The sequence below is a fragment of the Phyllobates terribilis genome, unplaced genomic scaffold, assembly GCF_046119375.1.
Source record: "Phyllobates terribilis strain yellow unplaced genomic scaffold, ASM4611937v1 Scaffold_4__5_contigs__length_816908805, whole genome shotgun sequence".
Lineage (NCBI taxonomy): Eukaryota > Metazoa > Chordata > Amphibia > Anura > Dendrobatidae > Phyllobates > Phyllobates terribilis.
Window position 1 is genome coordinate 158,106,409 of NW_027362764.1, and position 25,997 is coordinate 158,132,405.

Below are 25,997 nucleotides of genomic sequence, written 5' to 3' on the forward strand. Positions count from 1 at the left end.
ATCTCCGTTACCTGCCTGCTTGCCAGCCCGGAGGTCCCGTTGTCACGTGCGGTGACCACCAGCTATTCCAGAGACTCTTGCCCGCTCACCTGGGAGCGCTTCTCCGTTACCTACCTGCCTGCCAGCCCGGAGGTTCCGCCGTCACGTGCCGTGACCACCTGCTATTCCAGAGACTCTCGCTTGCTCACCTGGGACCACACATCTACCGTCTGCCTGCTAGCCTACCCGGAGGCTCCGCCATCACAGGTCGTACCTACCCCTTACCCAGAGACTGCCCTGATCACTTGCCGTAACTCCCTGTCCGTTCACCCAGACTGCCACCCGCTCCCTTACAAGGGCCGCCCCCTTGTATAGTAGCTCAGAGGTTCCGCCTCCCGGACCCGTTACAATCAAAGCTCCGTGGAAAAGTTGTAGTCTTCCTCCTACGTGTGTTAGCACTTGTAGTGGGAACAGGATTCCTCGAGATACCCGAGATACCTCCCTTCTGGTAGCTCCATCTACCCGACTTCCCTTTACTGGAATATTCTGGCTTTTGCTGGTAACAAGGTTTCCAAAAGGAGGACACCTTCTTTAGGTTTCTCCTCCGGAAATCCCTTTTTTTCATCTGAGGCCTTCTCCAGAATTTCATCCAATACTGGACCAAACACCCGGAGGCCTGAAAAGGGAATGGCACACAATTTACTTTTAGAGTGACTGTCTCCTGACCAGGTTTTTAGCCATATTGCTCTTCTGGATGCAGTAGAAAGGGCCCCATTCCGAGCAGCAAATCTTATTGATTCTGCCGAGGCATCAGCGACGAAACCTGTTGCCATCTTAAGTAGCGAAATAGAGTCGAGGATCTCCTCTCTGGATGTCTTCATCCTCAGGTGGTCTTCCAGTTGTTCCAGCCATATACTCCTGGATCTTGCTACTGAAGTGGATGCGATATTGGCTTTTATTATTGCTGCAGATGTTTCCCAGGTCTTTTTAAGGAGACTGTCTGCCTTCCTATCCATTGCATCCTTTAGAGATGATGAATCCTCAAACGGGATGGATGTTTTTTTCCCTACCCTGGCAATCGGGATATCAATTTTTGGGGTTTATTCCCATAATTTTATATCTTATGGTTCGAATGGTAGACGAATTCTGAAGCTTCTGGGAATTACTAGCTTCTTCTCTGCGTCCTCCCACTCTTCCAGGATCATTGCCTTAATGTGATTATTCACGGGAAAAACCTTATTCCTGCGGGTTCTCAACCCCCAAACATCTCATCCTGCACTGATGATGGTTGGTAAGTGTCTTCTATCTGCATAGTGTTTCTTACTGCAGTTAACAGTGTATCGGTATCTTCCGAGGAGAAGAGATATTTTTTCTTCTCTTCTGGAGGGTTAATGATAGAGTCTTCCTTGTCCTGATCGGGGGCAGAAAAATCCGACAACTCTTCTTCCCCAGAACTGGACTCCAGCTCCTGACGTGGCCTCTTGAGACCGGGCGCAACCCGAGGAGCTTGTGGAGCGAATAAATCTGTGACAGTACTCTGTACTTCCTCTCTTACTATGGCTCTTAAAGTCTGACATGAAGGAGGAATGTTCTTCTCTGACAATTTTCGCAATACAGGTAGAGCATAACTGTTTCCCGTATGTGTCCGGTAGTTTCTTGTTACAGATGGCACATCTCCTTTTCTTAGGAGCTGATGACATTGAGTCTTTTTTAGGTGTCTCCTTGTCCTAAAATGACAAGGAGCATAAGACTTTTACTACCGTATACAAATGGGAATGAAGTGAGAAGAGGGGAAGTACCCAGTAAACTTACTTGGACTGGAGGTTCAATCGGAGTGTCAGAACGACCAGTGGTTTAATCTGACATTACTGGTGTGCTGGTTGACTGATGACCTTAGTCCCATCCCCCCTTAAATAGACCTCTCACCTGTCTTCCATCTGAATCGTCAGATAAAAAAGGCGTTTCTCCTTTAATTTTTAGTTTGGCGCCAGTTTTTTCAAATTTTCCGGAAGTGTGTTCCACTGTGGAACGCACGCCGGTTACTAAAGATTCGCATATCGCTCCCTCTAACTGGAAGTGCTGTCTCCGCCATCTTGCGCACGCTGGAGTATGCAGGGCTGCAGCTGCCAGAACCAAGAGTCCCCTTTGCGAGGGAGACTGTTCCACTCCCACCGGAAAAAAGGCTGAGGGACCCCTGGTTTCAGCGGGGTGTCGGCCTCCGGACCCTGGCAAGAGGGAGGGGAGGAGTGCGAGGACCCCGGCCCGATCCTCATGCGCCCAGCTTCAGGAACTCCTGCTCCCGGTACGTAATCCTCTTCTGAGTCCGTCCCTGATAAGGACAGGAAAAACACTGGAGTTGGGGTGGAGGGAGGAGCCTTTTAACCTTGTGTGTTTCCTGTCCCTATCAAGGATATGAAGGACGACCGCCTTATGGTGCTGTCAGGAGGGACGTCCTGGAAATATGCTCTCTTTAACCCCTTAAGGTAATTGCTGTTTTAGCAGCAGCATAAATGAGAGTGACGTTTTAATCTGGAGAGCACAAGAGCTTTATGGCGGTCCCTAACCCTGAAATGTTCTCAACTCCCTGAAGAAAGTGATTCACAACCCCCTCCCGCCTGCTTTAGCTTTCATCCAGGAGCCCATTATATTATATTATGGCCGGCTGCAGACAAGCATATGAAAAATGTTATTTGCTTTTCATCCGTTTGTCCATTTTTATTTATTTTTTTAAGTCTGTGTGTGATCCGTTTTCATACATCTGCATTAAAAACTGTACATGATCAAATACAATTTCATAGGTTAATAATGGAAAGGATTCTGTAAAAATCAGATGCTACATGAATGATCTGTACAGGATCAGTTTTTTTTTTTTTAATGCACCCGTAAACTTGAATGGCCGAGGATCATGAATAGTGCATGCTGCAATTTTTTTCTCACAGTTGGTCCAAGAGAAAAATTGTTCATCTGAACAACCCTATTGAATAACATGGGTGAGTGCGCTGTACGTGTGCCAACTGAACGAAAATTAGACAGCACGAGTTCAATTTATATGCTCGCCTGCATGAACCCTATAACACGGCAGTGGGAAGGAGTTGTGAATTAGTTCCTGCAGGGGCTGGGGCACATGGAAGGGCTGCTCAAGCCAGATTAAAACTGCATTCTTATTTATGCTGATGCTTAGAACCCTACAGATCTCGGATATCTTTGTCCCCGAATAGAGAATGAAAGGAGCGGTACTGTGCATGCTCAATCATCACTCCACTCAACTAGGGAACAAATGGTCTCAATTCTGGCGATCAATGAGTCTCTAAGCAATTTGACCCCCACCAATCTACTAATCACCTGTCCTGTGGATACAGGATTGTTCTCACTGGATCACCCCATTTATGCACATAAGTAGTTACACAACGCGCTTGAACTTCTGAGTTTTACATAAGACTTGCACTGGTGATTCTGTAGCTCATCTTAGTGAAGTAAAATCCCCCTTAGAGACTTCTCCATTCTCACAAGTTGCTGAGTAAGTAAAGAGATGCACAAATTCCTCCTTATACCTTCCAGATACAAATGCACTGAAAATATCTCTATGAAAAAGAATCAGAAATCTTTTTTTCACGCTGAACTAAAATAATGAACTGCTTAGGGCAGCATGGTTAAAAAATGCTGCTCCCCCAGATGGTTTCGGTTCCTGGAAAATTATTTTCACAAAAATCTACTTCAAGTCAGACTCTAGGCTAAACTGATATAGCATGTAAGGCAGGTTTCACAGGTCCATGAAACACAGGCCATGCTCAGATCACAAAACCTGTCCCAGGTCTCCTAACACAACTGCCTCTTAGGGCTATATTGGGCAGTTAGTTCGGGCCAGGAGACCCGGGCACGGTCTGTGGTTATGTGAACATTTGTCACCAGTAAATTGCTCCTTTGCATCCAGAATACAGTTCTTATGCAGTCCTATGTATTTCTATGGTTAGACAGACAAATCCTGTGTAGTCTGTCCCTGTAGTAAGTGGTTAAACCACTGCAATTTATGCCCCCTTCGACAACCTACAGAGTGGGGGCAAATTGAAGATGAAACGTTAACTTTCAGTAAAAGCGTACATAAAGTGTAACCATAGCCAGAGCTAGAACTTACCATTAGTGTTGAGAATTCCGATACTGAAATATCGGGTATCGGCCGATATTCGCGGTATCGGAATTCCGATACTTAATTCCGATACTTTTACAATATCGAATACCGGAATCGGAAGTTCCCATAATGCCTGCGCTCTGTAGTGTCTCTGAAGGATGACAAGCTGGATGGCAGCGCTCAGCTGCGATCCAGCCTGTCATCAGAATGCCATCCCAGCTTGAAAGAATTCTCCTGATTGTTTAAAAGCCGGCGGCCGGCTTTTAAACAATCACACAGCCCCATACTGCTTCCCCGCAGCCTCCCACCCCGATCCTCCGCTCCCCCCATCCTGATCGTAAGTTAGGGCCGGGCGGGGAGCACAGCACCAAGGAGCGGGGAGCACAGCACCAAGGAGCGGGGAGCAAAGGACCCGGGCGGGGAAGCCGGCAGTGAAAAGACTTCACCGCCGGCTTTCCAGTTCTGTGCTGCGCTTTCCCGCCGGTTATTTCAAATGAACAGCTGCGGTATCAGGTGATGACGATCAGCTGTTCATTTGAAGTAGCCGCGGTGCCAGAGGGTTCATGTGAGTTCATGCTTGACTGCATTGCATGAACTCACATGAACTTTCCCACGGCCGCACAGGTCAGCCACACCTCGCAGACCATCAGACCCGTCATGATTAGTGTGTGCGCAGTGTCTGTGCGATGTCTGTGGGTGTGTGCGCGGTGTCTGTGCGGTGTGTGCGAGTGTGTGCGCGGTGTCTGCGAGTGTGTGCGCGGTGTCTGTGCGATGTCTGCGGGTGTGTGCGTGTAGGCCGATGTGACACTACTATTCCCATAGGCCTATGTCTGTCCCCCGTCCACTCGTGCCAGCAGGATCAGCTCGATGGGAGCAGTAGTTCCCATCAGCCTGATCCTGCTATTTAAACTGCCCCATGTGCTATTTTTGCACCTATACATGTATTTAAAATTTATTGGGGACCAAAAAAAAACATGTCATTGGTGGCCAGTGGTTACCTACAATAAATTAGTTTATACATTACCTGTCCCCGCCGATAGCCACCTAAAATAAAGTAAAAAATAAAAAACTACACCTACAGTACAGACCAAAAGTTTGGACACACCTTCTCATTTAAAGATTTTCTGTATTTTCATGACTATGAAAATTGTACATTCACACTGAAGGCATCAAAACTATGAATTAACACATGTGGAATTATATACTTAACAAAAAAGTGTGAAACAACTGAAAATATGTCTTATATTCTAGGTTCTTCAAAGTAGCCACCTTTTGCTTTGATGACTGCTTTGCACACTCTTGGCATTCTCTTGATGAGCTTCCAGAGGTAGTCACCGGAAATGGTCTTCCAACAATCTTGAAGGAGTTCCCAGAGATGCATAGCACTTGTTGGCCCTTTTGCCTTCACTCTGCGGTCCAGCTCACCCCAAACCATCTCGATTGGGTTCAGGTCTGGTGACTGTGGAGGCCAAGTCATCTGGCGTAGCACCCCATCACTCTCCTTCTTGGTCAAATAGCCCTTACACAGCCTGGAGGTGTGTTTGGGGTCATCGTCCTGTTGAAAAATAAATGATGGTCCAACTAAACGCAAACCGGATGGAATAGCATGCCGCTGCAAGATGCTGTGGTAGCCATGCTGGTTCAGTATGCCTTCAATTTTAAATAAATCCCCAACAGTGTCACCAGCAAAGCACCGCCACACCACCACACCTCCTCCTCCATGCTTCACGGTGGGAACCAGGCATGTAGAGTCCATCCGTTCACCTTTTCTGCTTCGCACAAAGACACGGTGGTTGGAACCAAAGATCTCAAATTTGGACTCATCAGACCAAAGCAAAGATTTCCACTGGTCTAATGTCCATTCCTTGTGTTCTTTAGCCCAAACAAGTCTCTTCTGCTTGTTGCCTGTCCTTAGCAGTGGTTTCCTAGTAGCTATTTTACCATGAAGGCCTGCTGCACAAAGTCTCCTCTTAAGAGTTGTTGAAGAGATGTGTCTGCTGCTAGAACTCTGTGTGGCATTGACCTGGTCTCTAATCTGAGCTGCTGTTAACCTGTGATTTCTGAGGCTGGTGACTTGGATAAACTTATCCTCAGAAGCAGAGGTGACTCTTGGTCTTCCTTTCCTTGGGCGGTCCTCATGTGAGCCAGTTTCTTTGTAGGGCTTGATGGTTTTTGCAACTGCACTTGGGGACTTTTTCAAAGTTTTCCAAATTTTTCACACTGACTGACCTTCATTTCTTAAAGTAATGGTGGCCACTCGTTTTTCTTTACTTAGAATTTGTATTATGGCAAGAAAAAAGCAGCTAACAGTCTATTCAGTAGGACTATCAGCTGTGTATCCACTAGACTCCATTTATAAGGCAAGAAATCCCACTTATGAAACCTGACAGGGCACACCTGTGAAGTGAAAACCATTTCCAGTGACTACCTCTTGAAGTTCAGCAAGAGAATGCCAAGAGTGTGCAAAGCAGTCAAAGCAAAAGGTGGCTACTTTGAAGAACCTAGAATTTAAGACATATTTTCAGTTGTTTCACACTTTTTTGTTAAGTATATAATTCCACATGTGGTAATTCATAGTTTTGATGTCTTCAGTGTGAATGTACAATTTTCATAGTCATGAAAATACATAAAAACCTTTAAATGAGAAGGTGTGTCCAAACTTTTGGTCTGTACTGTATACTCACATAGACACCTAATTCCCCGAAGCCATCGATCTCCTGTAATAAAATGTAAAATAATAAACCACAACCTTATCCTTACCCCTCCGTAGTAGTCCACGAGTGTCCCACGAAGATCTCCAGTTTAGAGCAGCCACATAGAATGTGACCGCTCAGAACCGCTGCCGCCGCTAGAATGACGGGGCCGTAAAGCAGCCCCGTCATTGCATAAGCGGGTTCGTCGGAGTTCAGGCAGTGCTGCTCCGGTTAGCTCCTTTACGGCCCTGCTGTACCGTGAGAAATTCCCACGGTACAGCAGTGCCGTAAAGGAGGTCTCCGGAGCAGCGCTGACTGAATGCACTCCGGTGACCTCAGTCAGTGGCTCCCGCTGCCGGGAGCGGACGTGTTCCCGGCAGTGTGAGCTTACAGCAGCCAGGCACAGCTGTCACCATCTCCAGATGTGACAGCTGTGCATGGGAGATCAGCGCAGGAACGTGGACAGGTAACTATTTTTTTTTAGTAAACTAAGAATTAAATAAAATGGTGTGTTTTATTTCAAATAAATTATTTTTTTCTGGGTGTAGTGTGTGTTTTCTATTTTTACACTTTGTAGGTTAGTAATCGGGGTGTCTTATAGACGCCCATCATTACTAACCTGGGCTTCATGGCAGCTGGCGCTGACATGAACCCCACCACTATTACCCCCTGCCACCGCACCAGGGCAGCGTGGAAGAGCGAGGCTAAGCGCCAGAATTGGCGCATCCTATGGATGCGCCATTTCTGGGGCGGCTGACGGCTGGTGTTTCTAGCCTGGGAGGGGGCCAATATTCATGGCACCCATCCTGGGCTATTAATATCAGCCCCCAGCTGTCTGCCTAGCCTTTGCTAGCTATTAAAATGGGGGACCCCACGTCATTTCTTCGGGGGGGGGGGTCCCCCATTTTAATAGCTGGTAAAGGCTAGGTATTCAGCTGTGGGCTGATATTAGTAGCCTGGGAAGCTCCGTGGGTATTACCCCCTTCTCAGGCTTCAAACATCTGCCCCAGCTGTCTGCTTAACCTCCGCTAGAGACTAAAATTATGGGGGATCCCACGCCAATTTTTTTTTTAATAAATCCTTTATTTTATCACTAAATGACACTTGAGGAGTTAATAAAGATGCAGTCCCTAAATTATTATTTATTTTTTAATTAATTTTTCCCAAAAAGTTTGACGTGGGCTTTGCCATATTTTTTGTATGCCAGCCAGGTACAGCATCCAGGAATGGGCTGCCCCCAACTCCCAGCTGCCTAATTGTACCTGGCCGGACACAACAATATAGGGAAGCCCTTTTTTTTATTATTTCATGAAATAAGTAAAAAAAAAAAAAAAATACATGGGGCTTCGCCCTATTTTTTGTGTCCAGCCAGGTACAACTAAGCAGCTGGGGGCTGGAATCCACAGCGCAGGGAGGCCCAAGCTTTGTGGCCCCCCCCCCCCCCCTGCTGCGAACTGCAGTCCGTAGCCACCCCAGAAAATGGCGCGTTCATAGAAGCGCCATCTTCTGGCGCTGTATCCAACTCATCCAGGGCCCTGGTGCCTGACACTGAGGAGCGCAAGCATGCCTGCACTTCTCAGTGTCCGCGGGATGACAGGCTGGATGGCAGCTTTCTGCTGCGATCCAGCCTGTCATCTCGATGTAGCAGAGCTGGAGCTGTCCTGGGAACCATGGAAAGGTAAGGATGATGTTGGTTTTTTATTATTTTTCTTTTATTGCAGGAGATCATTGGCTTCAGCTGGACTGGGCGTGATGGTAAGTATGGTTTAATTTACAACAATAAAGAATTGTGTGTTTATTTCAATTAAAGGACTTTATTCTGGGTATTGTGTTTTTTATTTTAAATACTTTACTAGAAATTCATGGCGGTCATGTCTAATATTGGCGTGACCCCATGAATTTCAGGCTTAGGGCCAGCTGATAATACCAAGCTGGCCCTAACCCTTTATTACCCAGTGAGCCACCGCACCAGGGCCCTGGATGAGTTGGGTACAGCGCCAGAAGATGGCGCTTCTATGAACACGCCATTTTCCGGGGTGGCTGCGGACTGCAATTTGCAGTGGGGGGGGCTCCTCAGTGTCAGGATGTGACGGCATCCAGATGAGCAGAGTCTCTCACGCTCACAACATGCGCAGGAGAATTCTCCCACGCTGTCAGTGACGTGCATGAGGTGAGCTGAGTTCATTGACGGCTCATCTGGATGCCGTCACAGCCAGACACTGAGGAGCGCAAGCATGCCTGCGCTTCTCAGTGTCCGCGGGATGACAGGCTGGATGGCAGCGTTCTGCTGCGGTCCAGCCTGTCATCTCGATGTAGCAGAGCTGAAGCTGTCCTGGGAACCATGGGAAGGTAAGGATGATGTTGCTTTATTATTTTTCTTTTATTGCAGGAGATCGTTGGCTTCAGCTGGAATGGGCGTGATGGTAAGTATGGTTTAATTTAGAACAATAAAGAATTGTGTGTTTATTTCAATTAAAGGATGTTATTCTGGGTGTTTGTGTTTTTTTTAACTTTGACTATGGGGTTAGTAATGGGGGTGTCTTATAGACGCCTCTCCATTACTAACCTGGGCTTGATGTCAGCTGGCATTATAAGCTGACATCAACCCCAACCCTATTACCCCACTGCCACCGCTACAGGGCAGTGGGAAGAGCGAGGCTAAGTGCCAGAATTGGCGCATCCTATGGATGCGCCATTTCTGGGGCGGCTGACGGCTGGTGTTTCTAGCTTGGGAGGGGGCCAATATTCATGGCACCCTTCCTGGGCTATTAATATCAGCCCCCAGCTGTCTGCCTAGCCTTTGCTAGCTATTAAAATAGGGGGGACCCCACGTCATTTTTTTTTGGGGGGTCCCCCATTTTAATAGCTAGTAAAGGCTAGGTATTCAGCTGGGGGCTGATATTAGTAGCCTGGGGAGCTCCGTGGGTATTACCCCCTTCCCAGGGTTCAAACATCTGCCCCAGCCGTCTGCTTAACCTCGGCTAGAGACTAAAATTACGGGGAACCCCACGCCAATTTTTTTTTTAATAAATCCTTTATTTTAACACTAAATGACAAGTACAGTAATCAACACTGTCACTGTACTTCATATATATGTGACTGACATGTTTCTATCTATCTAATCTATGTGTGATTCTCTATTCTTTCTATTCTAAATTGTCGGGTACAGATGCTGAATTGCCGGCCGGATTTTTTAAAGAGACTGTGCATGAAAACACTAATATTTTTTTTAATAAATCATTTACACTAAATGACAAGTACAGTAAGCAACACTATCACTCTACTTCATATATATGTGACTGACATGTTTCTATCTATCTAATCTATGTGTGAAGCTCTATTCTTTCTGTTATAAATTGTCGGGTACCGGTGTATGCCGCTGCTGAATTGCCAGCTTTTCATGTTTCACTGTGAGCACTGTTCCCATCGATTTGGGCAACCACCTCCCCCAATACATTCTACATTATTGTTAGTTGTTTTCCTTCATGTAGAATTAACCTACAAGGAAAGAAAGGGTTTATTTTCATTCCGATTTTTGTGTCCCATTGACTTGCATTGGTTTCCGGTATCGGAATCGGCGATATCCGATACTTTTTGGGTATCGGCCAGATCCAATCCGATCCGATATTTCCTGATATCGGAAGGTATCGCTCAACACGACTTACCATCCATCCAGTATCTGCCACTGAGGGTAAATGTACATGTAAATCTGCTCCGTAAATCAAACTTTGTTACATTAAGTTTTACAGATGTTACTGCAAAATAATGAAACAGAAGAGAAAGGATTATATTTGAGCTAAAAAATAAATGGATGGGCCATCAACTGTATACGCAGTAAAAATATTATGTTTACTAAATCTCCAATACATACAAATACAATAACCTGTTTCCTTTGTTAGTACATTCAAATTTAATCTACCTTCCACATGAATAGCTAAGATGGAGCCGAGCCGCAGCTGATTAGTGGCAATTGGAGCCTTAGGATATAATACACATCTAGTGCAATAGATCAAGCCATAAAGTGCAGGTAACTCAATTTGCGAGTACACTGGTGTGAACTGTTGCCTATAAAGTACCTGGTAGTCCATAGGAAGACCCATTGGTCGGTGTGCAGAGTTCCTTGCGTGTGATCTCACTTAGGTGGCACCCTGGCATATTCATGTGGAAGGTAGATTAAATCCAAATGTATTAACAAAGGAATTTGGTTATTGTATTTGTATGTACTAATTATTTAGTAAACATTTTAACTGCATACATGGTTGACGGCCCATCCATTTCATTTTTAGCGCAAATATGCTTTCGCTTCGGTTTTAACCCAGTGGCATTAGTGGGTTTGCCATTCAATTTGCTGCTTGTGAAGTGGACAGAATATGGCGCCACTGTGGATATATTAAAATTGCTAAAATAATAAAACATCTAGCAACTAGGAGATCTAAGTGCATCCAACAAATGGCCAATTTACACCACATCTGACGTACTGTCAGCTTATATGATGGGAAAAGGTCTTGGCACAAGTACTAAAGTGCTCATAGACTTAAGGCCAAGCTTTTGCAAAAAGGGTGATCTTCTGCCATATGTTTTGGTTGGGATATATCAGGATCCCACAGCCCCAAGTGCACAGAAGAAAAGTAGTAAACTGGATTTTTTATTAAAATAATATATAAAATACACTGAGCAGTACAGCTACTAAGTTTGACCACATATTTTTGGCTAGTTTAAGTACCAAACGCCGTGTGGATGTCCCTTTACCTGAAGCAGATTTTAGATGCTGCTATTACCATGTTTTGCAATTCTGTGCAAGGTTTGCTATTAATATTTATATGTGGAGATAGCGATGCCAAAGTGAATGTGCACTGACTGTTCGTAATCTAAAGTTTTAGCAATCAGAATGGCACACTGCACTGATGTTATACTGCAGGGCCCAAGTGATGACTTTTTCTATGTATCCAGTAAGTACACAAAGGCAAAACAATATGCAATTAACTAATATACCTTTATGCAGAGGAGATTTTCTGTAGATTGGGCTAGACCATCATACTTACTAGTGGTCACACTGTTAATCCCTGTACTTTATAAAAGAAAAAAAAACCCAGGAGGGAATCAGGGCGAAGTGTGTGTATTTAGGATTACTGCCAACTTCAGAGCCAAACAAGCATTTGTGGTTAAATCAAAAGTAAGTCCTGTTGTTTCACTACAGAACTTAAGTTAAAAGGAGGTTGTCCGAGCTTAGGGCACAAGTCTGCAGTCACACTATGTGAATCCTCGCACTGTAAGGATTCCCTGGTGCTGGGCGCGTAAAACAAAAAAAGTGTTTTGCATACATACAGACACGTGCCAACTAGACATGCGCAGCCTTGCTCAACACAAGTTTATTGAGCAAACTGGACAAATCTAGTCTGAATGTGGCCACCCCGTGAGACTCATCACAGCGCATAGAGTGCATGCTGGGAGTATTCACAAATCTGCAGTCACTCTAAGGCCAGACAACTCCTTTAACATCTTCTTAGGTGCCCCATATAAAACAAAAAAGGGGGTTGTCCAGTAGTGGCTAAGATATTTTATATGTAACGTAAATATTTAAGTATTATATACATAAATATATTTATTTTTTAGGGGTTCACAGGTAGCCACTTGGAACACAGAGCCACAGGGTTTTTACATCACATACAGAATAGTATTTATTTCCACTGGTTGCACAATACCGAAAAGAAAATCATTAAATCCCTATCCTTGTCCGGCCGCTAACTAAACAATACAGACCCTGGCTACTCACACACGGTTGAGCTAGTCCCAGTTCAGTCACACAAAATAGTTGTAGTTCATAGCTACCAGTGATACCTGAGGTTTGGTGCACACAACAATTGCAGTCTTTTTTCAGATATTCTGGCTAGTCTCTCTCCAGCTCCAACAAAATCCCCTCTGCTCAGCTCCCCCAGCTGACTGACCAGTGAACACATGGCCTGGTTCTAGTCATTGCTATTCAGGTGCACTTAATCAGGACCTGACGTGCTAGGATTTAACCCTAGCCTACCTGGCTTTGCTAGATATAAAAAAAAAAGAGATTATATATATATATATATATATATATATATATATATATATATATATATATATATATATATATATATATATATATATATATATATATATATATATACACACATACATACATACATACACTACAGACCAAAAGTTTGGACACACCTTCTCATTTAAAGATTTTTCTGTATTTTCATGACATTGAAAATTGTACATTCACACTGAAGGCATCAAAACTATGAATTAACACATGTGGAATTATATACTTAACAAAAAAGTGTGAAACAACTGAAAATATGTCTTATATTCTAGGTTCTTCAAAGTAGCCACCTTTTGCTTTGATGACTGCTTTGCACACTCTTGGCATTCTCTTGATGAGCTTCAAGAGGTAGTCACCGGAAATGGTTTTCACTTCACAGGTGTGCCCTGTCAGGTTTAATAAGTGGGATTTCTTGCCTTATAAATGGGGTTGGGACCATCAGTTGTGTTGTACAGAAGTCAGGTGGATACAAAGCTGATAGTCCTACTGAATAGACTGTTAACTGCTTTTTTCTTGCCATAATACAAATTCTAAGTAAAGAAAAACGAGTGGCCATCATTACTTTAAGAAATGAAGGTCAGTCAGTCCGAAAAATTGGGAAAACTTAGAAAGTGTCCCCAAGTGCAGTTGCAAAAACCATCAAGCCCTACAAAGAAACTGGCTCACATGAGGACGCCCCAGGAAAGGAAGACCAAGAGTCACCTCTGCTACTGAAGATAAGTTTATCCGAGTCACCAGCCTCAGAAATCGCAGGTTAACAGCAGCTAAGATTAGAGACCAGGTCAATGCCACACAGAGTTCTAGCAGCAGACACATCTCTACAACAACTGTTAAGAGGAGACTTTGTGCAGCAGGCCTTCATGGTAAAATAGCTGCTTGGAAACCACTGCTAAGGACAGGCAACAAGCAGAACAGACTTGTTTGGGCAAAAGAACACAAGGAATGGACATTAGACCAGTGGAAATCTGTGCTTTGGTCTGATGAGTCCAAATTGAGATCTTTGGTTCCAACCACCGTGTCTTTGTGCGACGTAGTAAAGGTGAACGTATGGACTCTACATGCCTGGCTCCGACCGTGAAGCATGGAGGAGGACGTGTGATGGTGTGGGGGTGCTTTGCTGGTGACACTGTTGGGGATTTATTCAAAATTGAAGGCATACTGAACCAGCATGGCTACTACAGCATCTTGCAGCGGCATGCTATTCCATCCGGTTTGCGTTTAGTTGGACCATCATTTATTTTTCAACAGGACAATGACCCCAAACACACCTCCAGGCTGTGTAAGGGCTATTTGACCAAGAAGGAGAGTGATGGGGTGCTACGCTAGATGACCTGGCCTCCACAGTCACCAGACCTGAACCCAATCGAGATGGTTTGGGGTGAGCTGGACCGCAGAGTGAAGGCAAAAGGGCCAACAAGTGCTAAGCATCTCTGGGAACTCCTTCAAGATTGTGGGAAGACCATTTCCGGTGACTACCTCTTGAAGCTCATCAAGAGAATGCCAAGAGTGTGCAAAGCAGTCATCAAAGCAAAAGGTGGCTACTTTGAAGAACCTAGAATATAAGACATATTTTCAGTTGTTTCACACTTTTTTGTTAAGTATATAATTCCACATGTGTTAATTCATAGTTTTGATGCCTTCAGTGTGAATGTACAATTTTCATAGTCATGAAAATACAGAAAATCTTTAAATGAGAAGGTGTGTCCAAACTTTTGGTCTGTACTGTGTGTATATAATATATATGTATATTTTTTTAAATTTATTTATTTAATTCTTACATACACGCACACAGTTACCTCCAAAACTGGTTCTGTTACAGTGGCCGTATGATCTCACAGAATACTGAATGCCTGCCGCTGGGCACACAAATTTGTGTCCTAAATACCTCAACTTTATAAGTATTGTCAATATAGTAGGAATGCAATTTAAAATTCAGTCAATGTCTGCAGGTATCTGGTTATGGGACGTTTTACCAATGCAAGTGACCAAATGACTAAAGAGAAAGAACCTTTTCATTTGCTGCACATCTTACCATATCCTGCCATGGAGTCTCCACTCCCTCCATTTACGATGTCTTTATTTTCTTCAGCCAAGGCTTTCACATATCTTTTGCTCAGGTCTAAGATCTGCTCCCTGAGCTCAGTGCTGCTCTGATGTCTGGGATACTGAATTGTGTATCGTAGCAACATGAGACCCCATATGAATCCAAAGGCAAGTAGTAAAATGCTCAGTTTCTGGGAGACCGACTTTCTAGAGAATGTTAAATACATGTTATTTCCCCGGCAGCTCAGCTTCCACTGGAGATTTACTTCTTCTCAAGGTGTCACACAAAGAACAAAACTGGAATGAAGACAGGCACTTGTACAGGTCATGGTAATAAAGTTCTCTCTCAAATTACATCTGAAAAAAAAAAAAAAATCATGAAAGTTTTCTGAAATTAAGTGCTCACATTAAGAAAGCCTAGAATATAAGTTGACGGGTAAAACTTTGTTCTTCTAGACACAATGGATGTCCCCTTGTCATTTACAGCCTTGGCCATGTCACAGATCCCGATACTAAACTTTGATATATTCCTGCCAATAAGTAGATCTGTTCATTGACTCATCAGATTTGTCCGCTCTGACAAAGGAAAACGCGCTGCAGGAAACATTTTTTCTCCTGTCAAAAAGACGGACTTCATTGCAAGTCAAAGTTTCACTGGTTGATACCCAGGTAAATCAGTGAAATTTGGAAAATAAAGACTGAAAAAAAAAAAAAAAAAAAAAAAAAAAAGACTAAAGGCCCTTTCACCAAGGTGAATGAAATCGGTGGCCTGATCACTTGCAAGTATAAACATACGGACAATCAAAATGCTCATTAATTGGCTGATCATAAAACCAAAAGTTAGGCTTCAGTACATATTAATATCAACTAAACACGCTAACAGGACCAGACAACAGTCAGTTATGTATGGAGGTCTCCAGACAGATGATGTAGAGAATATAATGATTGAGCAGTTGAAATTAAAGTGCCCTATAACTTCATTTTCAGACTAGAAAAGTCACTGTAAGGAATCTGGCAATAAATAAGTTATCCATTTCTGATCAGTGGGGCTCCTAATGATAGGCCATCAATATGCAAGTACTGAATTACCTCATTAGCAAAGTTTTTGCAATGATTCTGCAAAAGGAAACAAGACTCGGGTGGAAATGGCTGTGGAGTCGGTAAGCCAAACCTCCAACTCCTCAATTTCCATGACACGGACTACAACTCCACAGCCCTGCCTCACTACTGAGCATGTACATAAAGGGCAGCACAGATTCATCTCAACTAAAAGCCCAAATCCTTACATCAGAAACAGAACAGACATTTATAGGACATAACATTCCCAAATTCTTATGAAAACATTTACAGCACATTCTGCATTGTACTACTGAACCGAATTTATTATATATTTTTTAGGAGTCGAAGCTGGTCCATTTTATACCGACTTCACTTCCACAGCCCTGGTCAAAACTCAATCTGAAGTAATCTGGTAGTCAGAATAGGTCTACGCAGGCGCAGCAGATATTGCCCTCTCCTGTCTGTTGCACACCCTCAGCTCCGGCAGTGTCAGTATATACATGGCCAAGTCTTCAGTTCAGGCAGAAATTGCTCTGGGAAAGCAAAGACTGTCAATCGACATTGTGAGGAGCAAAGAGGGATGGTAATTGGGGGTAGGAACGATGCACTGGATGCTGTGCCACAACTAAAGACCCCCCTCACTAGCTAAACACATTAGGCCAACGTCTGCTGAAACCACCATTATTGACGTGTTCGTCTGACAGTAATGTGTATAGGGACCCAGACCGATTATGTTAGCGGAATGATCGATCTGGCATCACCAATTTTAGACCGCCGATCCTTTTGTTCTCTAGAAATAAGCCCCCACCAGAAACGTCAGCCAGCCGCTCTCCAAGAACAAAAGAGTGGTCAGCAACATGCGGCTCCTGTGTGCAGGGGGAGGTGAGAAAGATAGCTGTTGGCCAAACAATAGGCCACACTATCATTTGGCTGACCGCTATCTAAGCTATATGGAATCCTAATGGTGCACTGACGACCCTCACTTTCACAATAAGTAAAGATCATTTTCTGCACAAAGTTAGAGAAAACTACACTACACTGCCATGGACTTATAAGACTCTTATTTAACTGATGACTTTAAAATGTGCTCTGGGGGTGACAGACAAGTGCAAATGCACATCGTATGAAGTCTTGTTAGTGGCTTTTTCCAAGATGCCGCATGCTGTAAGTATGCCATTATTACAATAGGACTGTCCATAGGATTTTAACCCTTTCCCCACTTTGGGCTTTTTTGCTCCCCCTCTTCCCAGAGCCATAACTTTTTATTTTTCCGTCAATATGGCCATGTGAGGGCTTGTTTTTTTGCAGGACGAGTTGCACTTTTGAACGACACCATTAGTTTTACCATATCTTGTACTGGAAAATGGTAAAAAAATTCTAAGTGTGGTGAAAGTGCAAAAAAAAAAAAAAGCGCAATTCCACAATTTTTTTTTACCATGTTCACTAAATGCTAAAACTGACCTGCCATTATGATTCTACAGGTCATTACAAGTTCGTAGTTACAAAATTTGTATAGGTTCTTTTTTATTTTAGTGGTGAAAAAAAATTCCAAAGTTTGTAAAAAATAAATGGTGCCATTTTTCCCCAAGACCCGTAGCGTCTCCATTTTTCGGGATCTGGGGCTAGGTGAGGGCTTATTTTTTGCGTGCCGTGCTGACGATTTTATGGATAGCATTTTGGGATAGATACGATGTTTTGATCGCCCGTTATTGCATTTTATTGCAGTGTTGCGGTGACCAAAAAAACGTAATTCTGGCGTTTAGATTTTTTTCTCGTTACGCCGTTTACCGGTCTGATTAATTCTTTTTATATATTGATAGATCGGTCGATTCTGAACAATACCAAATATGTGTATTTTTGACTTTTTTTTACTGTTTTATTTTGATTGGGACAAAAGAGGGGGTGATTTGAACTTTTATATATATTTTTTTAATATATATTTTTTTTTTTTACATGCTTCAATAGTCTCCTTAGGAGACTAGAAGCTGCGATTATCTGATCACTTGTGCTACACATAACAGGGCTTCAGCCCTGCTATGTGTTGTAGAAATGCTCATCTGTTGTGAGCGCTGGCCACAGGGTGGCGCTCATAGCAGACCGGCAATGAAAACCACAAGGGTCTCCTGCAGACCCCGGGTTGTCATGCCAACTCATCGGCGACCTGCGAACATGTGACGGGTGCGCCGACGGGCGGGTCTTATGACCATGTTAAATGCCTCTGTTGGAGATCGACAGTGGTATTCAACATGTTAACAGCTGTCATGTTAGGCAGGGCTGTGGAGTCGGTAAGCCAAACCTGCGACTCAGACTCCTCAATTTCCCTTACACTGACTCCCACATATATTGCTTATATTTAAGTGAAAAATTTATTGTAGTACAATGTGAACATCAGACATTTAATCATTTTTATGATACAATAATAAAGATATTTAAATAGAACATAATATATATTTATTGGAATACAACTTTAGAACACAAAAAACTGTAATAAATTGTAAATATGTAATACACTATGTAATATCGATAGATATATAGATATATATATAGATATATATATATATGTAGTAAACTATGTAAGTGGCAAAAAACAGTTTTCAACAAAAACACACTAAATAACATTTGTGCAGTCTATGAATTTGTTCTAAGAAATAGAATTGCCTCCATCAGATCCTCCTTCATAGATTACCTCAAATCTGACCTAATAATTTTAAGGCTAGAGAACAATCTCTCTACACTAACTTGGGTTGGAGGCAAAGCCGTAACCACATGGGCAACATCTCTAACAATTTCCGGGTATAAAGGAATTGCCTCATGCACAGTCAGTTTTGATGAACGGTTGAATTTTTCTATTTCTCTGAGAGCAAGTGAAACATTTTGCTGAAATATGGTCAATCTGCTTGCTATAGGAGACGGAGTGAAATCTTTTTCCTTGCGGCAACGCTTCGCCTGCTCCATGTCATCCAAATACTTGTCAAAGTCAAACTCCTCATCTGATGAGGATGAAGATATGGCAGAGGTAGCACTGTCAGGACCAAAGTCCTCTTGCGCCTGGCAGTCCTCCTGTAGGCCACTCATCCTAACTGCTACCTCAGTCAGAGCTTCATTCTTTTTGGTACAGATAAGGGACGGACGGATAAATATATGGATAGATAGCCATATGGATGGATAGATAGATGAAAGGATAGATAGATGAAAGGATAGATAGATAGAGGGATGGATAGATGGAGAGATAGATACAGGGATGGATAGATGGAGAGATAGATACAGGGATGGATGGATAAATAGATAGATAGAGGGATAAATGAAAGGATAGATGAATGGATAGATGGATGAATACATGGAGGGATAGATAGTGTGTGATAGACAGATGACAGCTACAGACAGCAAATAGTACATTGCACATATCGCACATATAGTTCACACACATTGTACAGAGAGCACATAATAATCACCTAGAATATTAGAATTAGTTACCTTCCTGTGACAGAGATGAGCAGTAGTACTTTCACTTTCTCCAGCACCGGGCCCAGGAATCTGATCCTGTGCAGGGCAGGCACCACTCCCCCTCCTCTCTCTGGTGAAGACGGCAGAAGACAGGACAGAGGAGGGGAGATTGCCCCCTGCAGTCTGGAGCCGGTGCAGGACGGGAGCACTTCAGCATACAAGTGAGTTTTGATAGGTGCGTGCCCCTGCTTCTAGGGGGGGGGGGGCAGTTGCCCCCCCCCCCCCTCACTGGCTACGGCCATGATTCACACACAGCGTTTTTGCGGATCCGTTTTTTGCAGTAAAATGCAGTGACTCTGCGCATCCCAGCAAAGTCAATGGGTTTCAAGATATGACATTCAGACACATCGTTTTGTAAGGATTCGTTTTTGGGCTCAAAAACGAATCCTCACAAAGAATGAGCATGTCAGTTTGTTCGGCGTTTTTCTAATCTGCTTTTGCTATTGAAAACATTATCTATGAGCTCAAAAACCTTTCAGGTGATGCGGTTTTTTAAAAAGCTGATCTGCTTTTGCAGCTGAAAAAGAAATCCTCAAAAAACGCAGCAAAAACGCTGTGTGTGAATGTAGCTTTAGATCAGGAATAGAACAGCCATTTATGGGACATTTCATAACTTTCCCAAATTCCTATGAAAAAATATTCCCCACAAACAGCATTGAACTACTGTACCCAATTTATTATATATTTTAGGAGTCGGAGTCGGTCCATTTTATACCGACTCCACAGCCCTGATGTTAGGGGCACATGACAGCTGATTAGATCAGCTGTCATGGTTCGGAAAAGATGCAGGCTCATCCCCGGAACCCGCACCAAAGAGGGGGAGGCGACCTATGACACACCTATACGTTATAGGTCATGAATGGGGTTAATAAGCCCAGGAAATCCCACGTGTACAAAAGGACACTAAACAAAAAAAAATCTCCAATTAACAGATTACATTTAAAAAAAAAAAAAAAACACTTATTTTTTTAGGCATTCGAAAGTGACAGAAAATCATCATCAGTGGAGGAGCCCTAATACTGATGTCTAATCGAAAACCCTCACAACAAAGCAGGTCACCACTGTGCACAGTACTGAAAACGGACACTTTTTTTTTAAAATTTGCTATGAATAGAATTAAAGAATAATCTTGGTAAAATCTTTTCTATTATTTCACCCACTGTTGTGCCCCCACATTCGGTTCCATTTATCCAAACAGCTGGATTTATGCTGAACCAAGCAGAGCTTGTTTAATGATTTAACTGCTGATCGGCTACAATAATCTCTCTGCAGTCAGACCTTTATTCCTTTACACTCGCTTCTATTAGCTTCTTCAGTCATTTGTCCTTATATCCTTGTGTGCTTTGTACTAAAACGCAGCAGTTACCTGCTGAGAACGGACTTTCAACATATTACAGCTGTGGGAGGAAGCCAACTAAATCTTATAATAAGGATATTGGCAAACAACCTGCTTCATAAATGAAGGATTTCACAATACTTTACTTCTCAAAAAAAAAACAAATATATATATATATATATATATATATATATATATATATACACACACACACACTTTTTTGGGCTATTTACACTACACTTAACCATAAACCGTATGATGGCACATTTATTTACGAATGCCAATAATTTTTTAAGACACTCAAATGCATGTATTTGGGGATAAAAATAATTTCTGCAACTAGGTTTTATTGATATTTTTGCACTGCTTGGTTTTTACAGGCTCTTCGGTTCCCTGCAAATTCAACTTTGATGCAATCTGCGCTCATAAATCAGCTGAGAGAAGCTCAGAAAAAGACAGATAAAAGAGTTACAAACTCTTCCATTAGAGTAGACAATCAGAACCAGTTGACTGATATTCTCAGTTAACTCATTCAAAAGTATGGCCAGATTTGAGTATGGTAGTTGGACAGATCTCCCACGACTTTTCTCTGCCCACTGCCCTGGAGTGACAGGTCCCTTGCTGTGTGCGTGTATAGGTCACTCAAGGTGGAGAAGACGCGGACTAGTCTCCTGTGAAGCTCAGTCCCCAACGGCTTTTGAAACTATGTTTCCTCTATGCTGCAGAGTATCAGAGCTAAACATACATGGCTGAACTCCTTGAGCCAGAGTCTGATACATGAGACAAACATGGATTGGGCAGCATGCATCACCTGTCGGGTTCCCTTTAAAAGGGTTTTCCAGTTTTAAAGTTTTTCCACCCATTGGCTATCCAGAGGGATAAAGCAATATACTGCACTGGTACTTGCTTATCTCTGCTCAAGCAGCAGATATCTTTGGCTGCCCCAGTCTCTGTTTACAAGCTACCGCAGAGATGTCACACTGTAGATGGCACAAGCCACTGAGCTCAGTGATTGGGTGCAGTGGTGATGTGCACTGTAGTTGTGACTATCACTGCAGCTCAGTTTATTGTTGTATTCTTCTGTTAGGGGAGAAAAAAAATGCCACAACCTGAAAACCACTAATTGTCTATTGCAGTCCATAGTGGTGAGTAAAGAAACCCTGATGACAGTCTCAGATCTGCAGACCTACAAGGTGCAAATCAAGGGGAAAAAGAGCTGCTTCTATAAATACCACAGCGTCTCCATTCTAGGGATACGGCTCACACGGATGGGAGTTTTCAGAGCAGAAAGTTTCCATCTCTTCATTCAAAACTCATGGTTTTTGAACTTCTTGTGATTTTTGGAGAGTTTCTGCAGCAAAAACTCCTGAAAAAACTCATGGCTAACATACTCTTAGGCTGTGTGCCCACGGTGCGTTATTTAAGCGTTTCCACAGCGGCAAAAACACTGCAGAAAAGCTTAAAAAACGCATGGTAGAAGACCTGCCATGTTCCCCAATGATAATCCGCATCGCGAACTGCCGGCATGCGAGGAGGAGTGCAGCGGGGGCTGCCAGAAGGTAAGTATATATTTAGTTTTTATTTTATGCTTTTATCTATGGTACCCAGGTCCGGAGGAGAGTCTCCTCTTCTCTAGACCTGGGTACCATCCGCACATTAGAATGCATGGAATGCGCACCTACATATACAGTGATGCGGATTCCATGCGTTCCAATGCAAGTCAATGGCGGCGAAGACGCAGAGCTTCCGCAAAATAATTGGTAGTGCTGCGTTTTTTTCAGCAATGATAATCCGCAGCAGAAATCTCCGCAGCATGTGCACAGCACATGTGGATTATCATTGGGGAACATCGCTGCCCTTCAACCAAGCGTTTTTTAAGCATTTATGCAGCGGAATTGCCGCTGCGGAAATGCTTAAAAAACGCATCGTGGGCACACAGCCTTCTTGCCGCGATTCTCTCAGATGAGAGTATCTATGCTCGTCTGAACCTGCCCTTAGAGGCATAGCCACAAGGTTCCATAAATACCTTATAGGTACAACTCTTACTGCTGGAAACCTCATCCAATCTGCTCTTTTCAGTAATTCCCATAGACCTCAGTGGAGAAATTAAACTGAACTCTATGAACACAGCGACAGTCAGAAATAAATGAGAGGTGACCTAGCAGTGATTAAGCAGTTTTATATTTTTCATCCAAAGACAATAATTGTAAAAAGGAGGGAAGTACAAAGAAACATCCTTCTTTTCTGTATATCCCTTATGTTTTGGTTATAAAATACTGCACTATGTGAACCTGGTGCAAATGATTTAGCTGTAAGGAAAAGAAAGGTCTTCTTGACAACCAACAAAACGATACGCTGCACCGAAGGAGAATCACTTCTCTTCTTCATTAAACTTTAACAGGCGAGCACATTACTGCACAGTCCAAGAACACAAATATGAATACATGAATATTAAAAGGAATGTCAGCAGGTTTTTGCTATGTAATCCGACAGCAGCATGAAGTAGGGCCTCAGTCCCTCATATTAGTGATGTGTCACTTACTGGGCTGTGTTTTATAGTTTCAATAAAATCAGTGTTTTATCAGCAGGAGATTATCGCTAGAGGACTAGGTGGCTCGTGCCTTCTCGCCAACTTGTTTGTGTAATCCTTCCCCCACCACTAATTAGCAGCTTCCTGTCAATATACAGTGTACACAGAAAGCTGCCAATCAGTGGTGTGTATACACAGCTCAGCTTTCAGAGCACTGCTAAATCTGCAGCAGAGAAATACAACTACTGCACCCAGTAAAGTAAGTGATGCATCACTGGAATCAGGGTCTCTGTCCCCATCTCAGATTGCTTAGCAAAATACTGCTGACAGATTTCCTTTAAATATGATTTACCTATAAGTAGTCTGGCCACATAACAGGTCATGTACACAAAAGTCAGCTGGGTAACATGTATAAAGGCATAAGCCAGCGGCTTTCTCCCTTTTTCCCACTGAAAACATATGAACACTCAGCTAAATTGAGTGTTAACACAGCAAAAAAGGGCAGCAGTATTTAGTGCAAAAAATATATATACCATATAATGAGGTATTGGTCGATATATATGTGGGCATGAGAGAGATAGCCGACAGTTAAAAAGATGTTATCTAGGATTAGAAATTTACTGTGCCACCATATCTGATAATATATAATAAAAATGAGAGGAATAAGGAGACATTTATTTATTTTACTCACTTATAATACAGCGCCATTAATTCCACAGCACTGCACAGACATTATCAGCACTGTCCCCATTGGGGCTCACAATCTATATTCCCTATAAAAAATAATTTTGTGGGATGAAACCTGAGGAAAGCCACGCAAACATGGGGAGACCGTACAAACTCCTTGCAGATGTTGTCCTTGGTGGGATTTGAACCCAGGACCCCAGCGCTCCAAAGCTGCAGTGCTAACCACTGAGAAGCCGTGCTGCCCATCTGTAAAACGCTGAGAAATTAATGATGCTATTTAAGTGAGTAAAATAAACAAATTCTACTAGACCTCTGCTAACCTTGAGATAATATGTAACAGATTGTCAATTATCTCTGCGCTGGTGGGACCAGTCTGGGACTCTCTACTGCTATCTAGTTACATAAGCCATTAAAGTAAACCACTGTGGTTCCCGAGGACCTGTCCAATAGTTTTCCTCATCGCACATCTGCCATACATTTTTGACATTTTATAGGTACCAGACAATGACATATCTGATAACTGTCTTTATCAATGCAAATATTGATATATGGCTGTGAAGTATACCGTATATTACGATGGTGGAGCACTGCATATAAGACTGGGGTACTACATGACATCGGTGAGGCTGGAATACCATGTCCTCAAGCACTTTATCCTCAGTGACTTATACATTCCATAATATTCATGTACTTTATGGGAAATGTCACAGTAAAACATATTATATACACAGCACCGTGCAAAAGTTTTTGGCAGGTGTAGGGAAGAAAGGCTTCCAAGTATTATACATTTCAAAAATGGAAATGTTAATAGTTGAACAATTAACAGAAAGCAAAGTAAACGAACAAAAGAGAAACCTTAAATCAATATTTGGTGTGACCGCAACATGCCTTCAAAACAGAATCAAAGCCTCAGTTCTTCTAGGTAACACTTGTAAACAGTATTCAAAGACATTTGGCAGGGAGGCTGCTCCAAACATCTTGGAGAAATAACCAAAGATCTGTAGTTGTCACTTGTACAAATCCTCCTGTCTCTTCATGTAATAGCAAACAGACTTGATGAACTTTGTTCCTCTATATGATGAGGATACATCTTATTGCCAATGGCTGTAGGTTTGGGGGTCGTTTTTCCTGCTGCACAATAAATTAGGAGTCAGACACCTCCTGAAGGCATTGCAGGATTTGCACAAATCTACTCACAGATCTGTGGTTTGGTCTCCAAGATGTTTAGAGAACTCTCCCTGCGGTGTTTCTGCAAAAATGAATGCTGTTTTGAAGGAAAAAGGGAGGTCACAACAAATACTGATGTGATTTAGATTTCTCTTTTGTTCATTTGCTTTGCATTTAGTTCATTAATACGCAATAAACTCTTAGCATTTCTATTTTTGAAGGAATTCTTACACCCGATTCAAACTTTTCCATATATATATATATATATATATATATATATATATATAGATGAGCCGCGACCATCACCCACACCATGAGCAATACCCCCTTACCCGGCTGAGTCAGGCAGAAGGCTCCCGGCTGTGTGGCCCCGGATGCAGCCGCTACACCCGCCCTGGGTGGGCGGACCAGCCCATTGCTCCGTGTGACAGTGCGGATCCTGCTGCCTCCGATACTCACTAAACAATGACAAGTGCACATCCAGGGAGCGGAGACTCTTCCTGGGTGAGTAAGAAAGGCGGGCTGCAATTGGCTGATCTGCACGGCCAGCACGTGTTGTATCCTGTGATTGGTCACCCTCTGAGCCGGTGCCCCCGCTCTTCCTGTCAGCGACTGTTTACACTGGGATGTATGGCGGCGGTCAGCTGCATTGTGATTGCCGCTGTGGAGGGACATTTATGAAGCTTATGGATTTGTGGTAATGCACGGCTCTGCAGACAGCAGCTCTCATCTGTCATCTATTATTTACATGATGGTTTGGAGTAATTCCTGTTATGTCCAGAGCAGGATGAAAG

The 25,997-nt window shown here is 43.0% G+C and overlaps 1 protein-coding gene across 1 annotated transcript in view; it reads right to left on the reverse strand.

Moving 5' to 3' along the window:
• Positions 1–25,697, reverse strand: part of CCDC126 (coiled-coil domain containing 126) — a 42,297-nt gene extending 16,600 nt beyond the window's left edge. The window contains exons 1-2 of the mRNA XM_073676544.1: positions 25,536–25,697; positions 14,910–15,277 (exon numbers count right to left, since the gene is read on the reverse strand). Coding sequence (XP_073532645.1) covers positions 14,910–15,147 — 238 coding nt within the window. The 5' untranslated portion in view covers positions 15,148–15,277; positions 25,536–25,697. The remainder of the gene's footprint in view (positions 1–14,909; positions 15,278–25,535) is intronic.
• Between the last annotated feature and the right edge of the window lie 300 nt (positions 25,698–25,997).